At 31.2% G+C, this 12,314-nt stretch overlaps 1 protein-coding gene across 3 annotated transcripts in view; it reads right to left on the bottom strand.

Moving 5' to 3' along the window:
- LOC145333966 (uncharacterized) overlaps positions 1–12,314 on the bottom strand; it is a 79,575-nt gene that overhangs the window by 65,207 nt on the left and 2,054 nt on the right. For 2 of the 3 annotated variants that reach the window (XM_080179229.1, XM_080179227.1), the window contains exons 2-6: positions 11,233–12,262; positions 5,378–5,429; positions 4,048–4,182; positions 1,314–1,397; positions 621–713 (exon numbers count right to left, since the gene is read on the bottom strand). In XM_080179229.1, the coding sequence (XP_080035355.1) occupies positions 621–713; positions 1,314–1,397; positions 4,048–4,182; positions 5,378–5,429; positions 11,233–12,262 (1,394 nt within the window). Of the gene's footprint in view, positions 1–620; positions 714–901; positions 940–1,313; positions 1,398–4,047; positions 4,183–5,377; positions 5,430–11,232; positions 12,263–12,314 lie in introns of all 3 variants that reach the window. The other variant, XM_080179228.1, reaches the window with a different exon arrangement.

Genomic DNA, 12,314 nt, shown 5'->3' with positions numbered 1-12,314 from the left:
ATTTTTTACTACTGAAACGATTGGGTTCTCCTTTTTAAAGGTCCCGAGTTGGTTTTAGTCAATTAAATCTTTAGATTTAAGTCTTGGGATGGTTTTAGACTATTCTGCTGCTCTAACACTTAAATTCTGAGCCCTTAAAAACTATTAAAGAAAACCAACTTTTAATCTTTGAAAATATAAAAAACTTTTATTTTTTTTATGTTGACATTTTAAAAAGTTTTGATCGACAAGCTTTCAAAATAATATGAATAAATAATAACAAATTTTAATATTCAATATTTTCTTGATTTTAAATAATTGAAAATAAAATAACAAGGATAATAACATCCTTACAAGCGAAGCTCTAAATCAGATGGATGGACATACGAACATTAATATTCTCTAAACTAAATTGTAGGTACATACATATATTTAGGATGTCATTATAGATATATGACATTATAGAAATTTTCCAAGGGTTACAGTCAGACCGTTGGACCATGAATTCTGGATGCTAATCGATAAAGAGAATCTACACCAAAAATTTCAGCCGCCTATCTTGAATTGCAGCCAAGAAATTCACAAACTGTTTCTAACAAAAATATAGAGTAGCTTCGCTACTTAAAAACATAAGTACTTACGTCAGATTGATTATTTTCCGTGGCATCATGTATGGGCGTTTTTCCGAATCTGTCCGTGGTCATTTTGGCTCCTGCCTCCAGCAACCATTTTACCTGGACATTGGAAATTAATATTATAGGATTATTTGTCTTTCTGTTTGTCTGTTTATTTGTTTGTCTGTCTGTCTTTCTGTATGTCTGTCTGTTTGTCTGCTCGTCTGTCTGTCTATTTTTAGGTCTGTTTATCTGTCTATCTACCTGTCTATCTACATGTCTATCTATCTGTCTATCTATTTATTCACCGTATTAGTATGTCCACGGCTAGCGGCGAAGTGTAGGGATGTCGCGTCGTCATTATATGTATGTCTATCTGTCTAGTAATCTATCTATATATTTTTAAATCTATTTATCTATCTATCTATCTATCTATCTATCTATCTATCTATCTATCTATCTATCTATCTATCTATCTATCTATCTATCTATCTATCTATCTATCTATCTATCTACCTATCTATCTATCTATCTATCTATCTATCTATCTATCTATCTATCTATCTATCTATCTATCTATCTATCTATCTATCTATCTATCTATCTATCTATCTATCTATCTATCTATCTATCTATCTATCTATCTATCTATCTATCTATCTATCTATCTATCTATCTATCTATCTATCTATCTATCTATCTGTCTATCTATTTATTCACCGTATTAGTATGTCCACGGCTAGCTGCAAAGTGGAGAGGTGTCGCGTCGTCATTATCTTTCACATTAACATCCACGTTCTTGTCCTAAAATAATAAAACATATACAGTCCCAATGTTGATAAACAAAATTACCCTATTAAAAACTAGAATTTATTGTTGGAAAATTAAAAATAATTGGTAATTATTTAACCAACCAATCCAAAATAATACAAGTACCCAAAGTTTTTAAGTCAACGAATGAGTTAATGTGTTAATTTTGAGTACTATTAGAATAATGTTTTCTTTAAATCTTTTGAACTTTGCTTTTAGGAAGACAATTTCAGCTGAAATTGTTAAATTAGTAGTTTAGAGACTATTTTCAAAATTGTTTCAATTTACAAAAAGGAAAATGCTTAGATAAATATTAGATGGATGGATAATTGATTTTAAAATAACAAGTATGACAACATCCACAAAAGCGAAACTCTGAAACGGTAGGACAACGAACATTGACACATGTAGATTGTCAGAACTTAAAAAGCAGAATAATAAAAGGTAACAATATATCAATTTATCATCCATGCATTGTATTATCCCTTTAGAATTTAAGAATAAACCTTAATATCAGGTATATACCGGCCGCATAACAACACTATTCGAGGGTTAAATATTTTTGTTCATGTATGAAATATTTTAGTTGTTGCTTACAGAGATAACTATGCATAATTTTTAAAAGCGAAGCTTTTCTATAATTAGGGTTGGTCCGTACGTCTTAAACGGATAGCTTTTTATGGTAATTTAGGCATGTTAGAATTGGTGATTCCTGTAAAAGTTAGGAACAATTGGGAAGGTACTTTCACCCTTCAAAGAGAAATCTCCCTCAAAAAATACACCCCCCCCACCACCTTTACAACCTAAAGATATAGTTCTTTATATTCCTGTTAAAATTTAAGAAAAAGCTATTATTTAACAGTAGCAGTATTAATGAAACACCAAATTTCCAAAAATGTTTGCCCTAAATAATCACAGAGGGAAAATTTTCTAAAATATAAATAGTCAGAAAACTTAATGGATAAGACAATGGATGATAAATTGATGTACTCATCCAATTATAATTGACAAAATTAATTATTGGTTATTAGTTTAGACACTACTTGTGTTGGAATCAACAAATCAAAAGTAAATAAGAGTATCCAAAGTTTTTGGGCAAATGAATAAGATAAATGTACTATAAGACTTTGGGTACCAGCATAATTTTCAGTCCAATGTCCCCTCTCTCCCTGCTTAATAAAAAAGGTACAAGAATGATATTACAATGGACAAAATATTTATCTTTCCCCAATAATGATATCTTATATGTATTATTTAGTGGTAAATATGGGGGGAAATAAAGGATTGTAGATTTTTTTCAACGTAAATTTTCTTTGAATTATTAAATAAAATCATTTTCAGTATGGCTTCGAAACCTATTAATATCCGCTGGATTAAAACCGATTGTCAGCCATACTGAAAAATCATGTATATTATTGCATTAAAGACAATTTTTCTCTGTATTTATTCCTTTTTTTATTTTACTCTCCGTGGAAAGCTGTATATAATACAATTGATTTATCATACTTTGTCTTATCCTTTTAATCCATGCAGAAATCTTATTTTTTCCTGCATTAACTAGCTTTAAATGGGTCAAATCTTAGAGAAGTTTCTTTAATCACGCAGTTTTAGCTATTTATATGTTACTTAAGATCTTATAAACAGCGGGTAAAGGGTTCGGGTAATGGTTAGAGTCAATAAATCACTGAAAATGACACCTTTGTTACTAGGTTCATAAGCATTTTTTAGAAATTAAAAAACTTGGTAATTAATAAATACTGCTAATGTCTAAAATTGTCTGTAATGTGAAAACGTTGGTCAAATAGAAAAATATTTTAGGAAAACCATAGAACATTATAGCAAAACATGATGTCTAGGGGCTTCGTATTTCGAAGAAAAATAGCCTTAAACCAAACCAATGCTTGTACATAAAAATAAATTAGCCTAAAAGTCACAGGACCTATGTGATTCATCCCTAAAAATGAGAACCCAGTTCAGAACTGTTAGATATCTTCAACTACAGACAAAATAACCGTTAACTATTTTGTATAATAGGATAAAACAATTAAACGACTGCTAATATATTAGGAGTTTAACATAAGCAGTAAAGATAATTAGAAAATTATTGAAATAAAAGAATCGGTGGACCTTTAGAATTCCTTACTAATACCTGGAATCTTAATAATAGAAATACATAAGACAAATTAATGTACATACCAATTCGTAATAAACAAAATTACCCCTTCTGTAGAAAGAAGTTATTGGGCGAAAAGTTTGGATATTACTAGTATGGTATCAAAATTCAATAAAAGTTCCCAAAGCATTTGAGCCAACGAATAAGAAAACATGGTTATCAATCTTTGGGCACCAGTGTAATTTATAGTCCTATGTCTCCTCCCTCCTTGGTCTAATCTGTAGTATGGTACCTGATTAGACGTCTAAAGTGTTCTATGGGGAAATCTATTTGCTAAAAATATTTACAATACATATCAACTTTCACTTTCTTTGGGTAATATTTAGGGAGGGAATAGAAATTTGTCAAAAAATTAATCCTCAAACCCCAAATATCGTTCATCTACTGGCAGAATGTATAAATAGATTTCTGGCAGGTTGTGCGGCTATATGCACCCCCTACCCACTGGGATCAGGGTACCTATTATCGTACCTTAATAAGCCACTGTAGGCAGGTGAGATGACCCATTTGGGCAGCGGCATGTGCAGGGGTCATACCGTCCTGTGCTGGAGCATTCACATCCCCTCCGTCCTTCACAAGGTATTTCAAAACTTCAAGATGACCCTCCTAAAATATAAATATTATCAGGAATTTTCAGGGATAAGATAATGGACGATAGAATTGTGTATCGTCCCCAAATCATGCTGAACAGCATGTAGATTTAAATCATTGGTACAAAAGTTTGGAAACTGATAGATTGTAAACAATGATTATAAGCCATCGAATGCGTCTTAAACGGAACAATGAGAGGAGGAGCCCCCTAAAAAGAGATGGATATTAGACTATTTTTATAAACGTAAATAAAAATATGACGTCACTCATGACACTTTCTGCTGTCCCGCTTTTAGGGGCACTTAAAGAAAGAGTTTCAAAGATTCTAAGGACGATATTTCTTTGAAGGGTTCATATAACCTACCCCAAGAGCGTTATATACAGATAAAATAGGGTTGTCCGGATACTTTTTTGGATGGATACCGGATATTTGGCCGATTTCTAATGCCGGATATCTGGTTGGGGCGGATATTTAAAATGGTCCGATATTTTCAATATCCGGTATCCGATCGGATATCCGGCCCAACCCTAATATAAAATACTGCATTGTAAAGGAGAACCATATTGGTCCAGTGGTAAGTGATATCCTTCGCTACACACACTCAAACAGACATCATATTACTTTTATATACGAATAAAAAATTATAAAAATAAAAAATAAGATGTTTTTATTCTTTTTTTTCTGAAGAAGTACATAGAAAAAGAAAAAGTATTTGAAGATAAATTATGCTTATATAAGTATACAATACTGTATAGTGTATATGTATGTATGCATTTTTTTTCCAATATATCAAAAATATAAATATAAAGGTAAAAAGAAATTTCATACATCAATTTTTTTTGCATAGAAAAATATATTTTTCTTTCACATGGTTTTTAACAAATTAGCCAGTTTTTATAAAGATATTTGTTAAAAATCCTGAATTTTTTTATTATAGGTCTAAAAACACCTTAATCTATTTAGATATTAATTTAGTGCCTTCCCTTGAAGAGCCTGACGAGCATTAAACCCAATTGTAAAAATAGAGGGGGTAGTTTTCTCAATATGCCTGACCAATATCAGGCCCATTCATACAGTGCCCAAAATAACTTAAGCTAACCTGCGACCTAAAGTAACTAATTAATTAAATTTATTTGTAAAAAATTACTAAAAAAATAATTTTTGAGCACTTGTTTTTCTATCTATATATACATCTATCTATCTATCTACCTGTGCTGCAAGATAGACAGGACTAACTCCATTTTCCATCAGAACATTCGCACTGAAAAAAAAAAAAATATTTTTAAAAATTTTAATATATTAAGATTTTAAAGTAATATTGCAATTTTCTTTGTCCTTGGTATATTATTTGTTATTTATTGTTGATTAAAATACCCAAGTAAAAAAAAATAGGCGTAAGGATAATTTAATGTTGATAGACAAAATCATCCCTTCTTTAGATTAAAATTATTGGTTGACAAGTTTGGATACCACATGTATAAACAAAAAAATCAAGATTTAAAAAGTACCCAACATTTTTCATCCATTGAATACATAAATTGCTTGTAAATCTTTGGGTACCAGTAGAGTTTATAGTCCAATATCCGATTATAAAGGAGCGGACAATGGATTCTTTATTACACTAGTCCTCAAAGTTTTATAATAACGTTTTCTTATTCGTTGGCATAAACTATTCGGCCATTGTCTTATCCCTTTAGATCCCTGTCTTGATATTCATATTTACATCACTTTGACTTTAGCGTGGCATTTAACATATTGCTTGAAGTTCAAATTCTTAGTGATGTAATAATAGCCTCACAGGGAAAAGAGAATGAACGATAAATTGATGTATTTTCCCAATGATAATACACAAACGATACACCTCAATTAATGGTTGAAACGTGTTTACACTCATTTTAATAAACAAAGCAATTAAAATTCAATAATAGTACCCAAAGTTGTTCAGCCAGCGTCATTATAAAACTTAGAAAGGGGCGGGATTTTTTATGAGTTTTCTATGGAGATTTTCATAGAGGAGTAGGGGACATTGGACTGTAAATTACACTAGTACCGAAAGTTTTTATACCCACGTTATCTTATTCGTTGGTGCAAACACTTTGTTTACTTTTATTTAATTTGATTGCATGTTTCCGAATTTGCCATGTCCAAACTTTTCAATCGATAGTTTTTATCTAATAGTGCTAATATTGTTTGTCACCATTGGGGATATACATATCAGTTTATAATTTAGGGGCGCGGCGTATTCGCTAGACTATAGACTATATAAGGGAATATCAAAGAAACAAACATGTAATACATACACACAAAAAGTTAGTATCAGAGTATCTGTGCTTCTATTAGCATGAAAAATGTAAACGTTAGCAAAATTGAAAATATTTAGATGACAAAAACACTTTTACTTCAAGTTTAAGTGTTTTCATTATTCAAAGTTTGAAAGAGAGAGGGTAAAAAAGTACTTGCATTTAAATTTAATTTAAAACATCATGTTTTCAGTCAGAAATGATAAAATAAAATTACATTTAAGGTATGTTAAGTAAATGTCGAATTATTTAATACTTTTACCCTTTGAACCAAATCTGTTCAGCAGTATTTGAGATCTTAAGCAACAGACAAAGAACTCATACTACTTTAAATAATAGGATAAATGCTAAAGTTATTCCGTTAGGATACTAAATAATATCAATCTTAAATTAAGTTTGCTATTATTTATTTATCGTAGTTTTTAGCCCTATTTATCAAGGAATCATTTAAATTTTAGAAAATAAATATGCATGGGTTTTGAACAATTTGAAGTGCCGGCGTTTTCCCTCAATGTATCCTGTTCAGAACAGAACAACCCCCCCTCCCTATTTTGTAACAAAAATAAAAAATAAGGGGGGGGGGGTAGTTTTTTGTTTGTCAGTTTTTTGTTTATTAAGGTCAGGTTAGGTTGGGTTTTATTGGGTATTTTGTAGCCCCGAAGGGTTCTGTCACCTTTCCCTCCCCCCCCCCCCTCCATCTTATTTTCAATTTATTAAAAAATATTGAGACTAGGGGGTTTCCAGCGCTTAACAGGCACTTTGTGTGAAAGATACCCTAATATTGCCAGAAATTGCAGCAAATAAGTTTGACATTATACGTAAAAAAGGAAGGAGAACTTTTAAAGAAAATAAATTAATAATGTGTTATTTAACCCGATTGTTCTCTAGGAAGTTTCAGGTTCGAGTTTGGATCTCATATTTTTGCTATTTAAGGGATTAGGCAATGGGCGTTAAATTAATGAACACAATTACCCAATATGTAGATTAATATTATTAATGAAAAAAGGTTTGAATACTACTAATTTAAACCAAACAATCAAGATTTTAAAGGACGAAGCCCAATCTGTCCCACTTTTGAGCAAGACGATTCTCTTTTTTCCCATCTCTTTTGAAGAGATTTTCTTCCCCCCTTCCCTTTTCTTTTCCTTTTATATGACGTCATATAGGAATCGTCTTGCTCAAAAGTGGGACAGATTGAGCTTCGTCTTTAAGAGTTCCAAGAAAAACAATAATACACTGGTACCCAAAGTTTTTTAACTAAGTTATCTTATTTGTGCTCCAAAACTTTGGGTACTTTTTATTGAAATTTGGTTAGTTAGTTTTAAACTAGTAGTGTATATATATCTATATATTAATTTTGTTTATCATTAATGGGGATGTATACAAATGTACCGTCCATTTTTTTTATTTCCATTACATCTCCCTGCCGGTATTTCTAAGTATATACTTAAACTAATAAAAAACTTTTCTAAACATTTTGACAAACGCTGCTTGAAGCTAATGGATAGATACTTAGTTTTTTTTTTAAACGAAGCTACTCTGTAATTTATTTTGTGCGTCTGTACGTACGAACAAAATTTGAATTTGTGTGTAAATATTCTTTTTTTTTGTTGGGGGTAGGGGGGATGGGTAACTGGGGACTTTTTATCTAGAGGAGATTTATATAGGAAGGGTGGAGGTATACCTCCCCTCGTTATATACACATACAGACTTACATATTTACATCCTGTTACTGTTATATAAGGATTAATTATCTAATTATCTATATTGTTACGCTTATCATGAATATAATTACCCTTGTTATTTTTCTTTCTCAAAAAGTTATAAAAATTGTATTTGACGTATAACTTAGGAAGAGGTGTGTAAGATATATTTATAGATTATTTTCATTTAGTTGCAAAATTTTAAACTTTAAAAAGTCATAATGTATATAGTATTTGATAAAAATAGAGGCCTGTAGGGGTATTTTAGAAAGTAAACGGGAGGGGGGGGGGGAGGGAGAATCGATCATCTCCATTTAAATTTTAGTTTTTAAAATTTGTAGTCAAAATTAAATTTTTGGGTGTAAATTATTTTTATTGAGACAATTTTTCATCCCAAAATAGTTGTAAACCTTTCTCGGGCCTAAAGAAGCTTAACTGTAAAGCAGATACATACTTAAAAAAAGTACATCCTTTCTATAATTGATTTTAATTATAAAACCTAAAAAGCAAAATAAAATTTTAAGTAAATTATGTAATTTTAAATAAACAATATATGTATGTAGTAACCAAATAGCAGTACAATTTCAAATATTAAAAAAGTTAAATTAAAAGGAATACTCTCATTTCTATATTTTTACAATATGGCTTCGAAACCGTTTAATATTCGCTGTATAAGAACTTATACTGAAAATTATGTATTGCATCGTATACTTCATAACAGCTTTCCACGAATAGTGAAATGAAAAAAAATATAAGATTAATTCAAGTTTTGTTAGCCCTGAAGGGTCCGATAAGTGACTTTATTTAGTATTCATTTGTTATAGGAGAACCATATCGGTTCAGCAGTAAAAACAGGATCGGTACTGACAGACAGACATCCTGTTATTTTTATACGTTATGCATAACAACTTTATTCAATTTTCAATGGTTGGTTCATTAAGTTGTGTGTCTAATCGTTTCAATCTCTAGTTGGAATTTACAGAAAGGGTAATTTCGTGTATCTTCATAGGGGATACAGATCAATTTAGAGACCATTGTCTTATCCCTTCAATCCATAGCTTTCTGTAATTGTTATCAATTAAGGATAAAAATTTGAACTGTCCTTTTTTAAAGTTGAAATTAATTAAAAGTTTAAATTATTCAAAAACATACTGAGATAAAGATATATGAAGGTTGATTAAGATATAATAATCTTTACAGTATAGCTTTAACACTTGTTATAATCCGCTGGATTAGAACCGGTTTTCAGCCATACTTAAATATTATGTATTGCATCGTATTATATCCAATTTTCTACAAACTAGTTTTAATCTTATAATTGTACATTTTATATCCGCGGAAAACCGTTTATAATACGATACGAGAAATAACTATTCCGCCATTTATATTTCCCTGTATCCCCTTAAACAAACCACTAGTACTTTAAACAACAAAATAAACTATTCCAAAAACTTTTTGCAAATTTCTTAGTAAATCAAAATGGTTCCCTTAAATTAAGAAAAATGTGTAAAGCTAAGAAAACAAATGAGTTTCACAATTGTATTTTAAAAGCTTTAAAAAAATAGTTCTAGGACAAACGCAGGAGTGACAAACGTCAGATAAGACTCAGAAATGTCCTTAATATTAGGTTAATTAATCATTTTTATACAGGTTAGGATAGGTTAGGTTGAGAGACGAATATACAAATAATCCATTCGCATGGGTTCGGCATTTATTATACCTATAAGAAGGTTTAAAATAGGTTAGGTTAGGTTATGTGTCCACTCCGACGTTTGTCACTCCTGCGTTTGTCCTAGGACTAGCATCTATAGTAATGAAATTTGCTTCCACAAATGATAATAAAAATAACACCAAACTAGAAATAGTCAACAAATCTAACTATTACTTTAATAAATTAAAAACCAAAGTTATTAGAGCTATTCTTATTAGACATTTGAAAAAAATTAAAATATATGGGGGGAAGGGTAACAGGGTTAAATTGTAATAAAATGGGAAATTTTCAAAAATGAAGAATTGAGAGTTGTTTTTCCTGAAGTTTATATCAACTGTAAAATGTTATATAATCAGTTGCTTTACATTTAATGAAATGTAGGTAATAAAGAAAAACTATTTAGCCTCTATCTTATTAAAATTACTTAAAGAAAAGATGCTTTATAAATTGTGTTTTATGATTTGATAATAATTAAAGTATGCTTTTCACACCCTAATTTTTGTTGGTTAAAAATATAATGAAGGCACAAAATTTGGCAACTTCATGTTGTTTTATAATCAAGGATAATTGTCTAAAACAAAAATTTTATTTATATGGGTTATAAACTTTCCTGGGACCTGTATGAAGCTACATTGTAAAGGAGAAACATATTTGTTCAAAGGTTAGTGAAAATATTTGGATTGGGACAGACATAAACACCCACACACAGATCCTGTTACTTTATTTAAAAATTTAAGTGTTAGTTTGTACAAAATCAGCTCCTCTATCTTTCATCTACTTGAAAACTAGAGAATCAATATACTAGAAGTTAGTTTGTTATTTCAAGTGTTTAACAATCCTTTGGCAGATTGAGACAACTATTGTAATCAAAAAATAAAATACTGTTTAGTAGCAAATCATTTCTATATAGCTGTATGTCTGTTTAGGGATGCTAATGACGGTGTGCTTGAATCATATTAAGCTCCATAAAACTTCTAAATAGAAATGATATTTTTTATTCAAAATAGAATTATTTTGTTTTTGATTTGCTAATTATGAACATTATTGTCCTAGGTGATGTTTACTTTGTGTAAATGTTAAGCTTTATTTTTATCTTATTTTTTAGAATACTTCTTCAAACTGCTGTTCCTGTAAGAAGCAAAGTTTGACAGCAAATTGGAAAACTTCACACTTGGAAATGATGTAAGCTTTCAGAAAAAAAGTTTTACAGTACATGCAAAGGTAAAGAATCTGAGAAATAATTCTGGCAAAATATACAACTAAAATTAAATCTAATGATGTTAATAATATGTTCAAACAAGATTAGTTATCAGATAAACACACAAAACCCAACACAACAATCTTGCTCACCGCTTCAAACAAGAGCTGCTATACTTCAATTTTGAAGTGGGGGGTAGGGGGGCATTAGCTGCCTTAGCTGTTGGCCCCCCATAGAAGTAGATTTCTACATCCTCAGGGATAAAAGGCTTTGATTTGTCATTTGTTTTAACCTTTTTCAGCCTTTTCCTGTGATCTTCCTTAGCTATATCCCTGACTAGAGATCTGACATCACTGTTAAATACACGGGGAGCAATATTTCTGTGGATCACCTTGCCCACCTGTATTTCACTCTTGTCACTGGTTTCAGCTGGCTTCAGCTTGTGGGCCATGTTCTTAAGTTCATCATGAACTGCACTTAAGGCGTTTGATGGGGATGGAAGGGAGGCCTTGGAAGCTCCATCTGTTTGTGATGGAAGTGGGATTAATAATGATAAGGGTGGACGGGGTGGTGGTGGAGCAGGAGGGGGAATTGGGGGAGATCTGTGAGACTTTTCTGAAACACTAGTCTCAACCTCCATTTTATCACAGCTTTTCTCAAAGGATCTGGACTTGCTGATACTGCTTGGGTTCATCAGGTCAGCAAATTCTTCATTGAAAATCTCATCAATAGCACCACTGCGCATGGCATCAAATCTCTCCTTATCCTTCTGCTTTTGTGCTTCAACATCAATAAGAAATGCATCAACTCTGTCAATGATATCACCAGATGGAATATCACTGTCAATATCCCAGGCCTCTAACTCCAAAGTTTCAAGCATTTCATACTTTGCTTCATAGGTGAATGATCTGGTGAGGCCAATCTGTTTGATTTTTTCTTTACATTCATCTGTCAGGTAGAGGGCATCAGGACAAACAGGATCCCCATCCTCTAGGCCCATATGCATAATAGAGCCCTTGCTCAGTCTACCCATGTTTTCACCACATATATAACAGACAATGTCATCAGCATTGGCTTTCTCTCTGCTAACTTTTCTGACAGTTTGGTTGCTGGAAGAAGGAACATCAAGTTCAGCTGTTGGACTTCCATCTTGGATGCTGCATAAAGATTTTGATCCAATACCTAAACATGAATAAGTTATCAATTAAGAATCATGTTTGATACAAAAATTAAA

The sequence above is a fragment of the Acartia tonsa genome, chromosome 12 (genome assembly GCF_053477335.1).
Source record: "Acartia tonsa isolate MP-2025a chromosome 12, ASM5347733v1, whole genome shotgun sequence".
Classification (NCBI taxonomy): domain Eukaryota; kingdom Metazoa; phylum Arthropoda; class Copepoda; order Calanoida; family Acartiidae; genus Acartia; species Acartia tonsa.
This window is presented reverse-complemented; position numbering and strand designations above follow the sequence as displayed.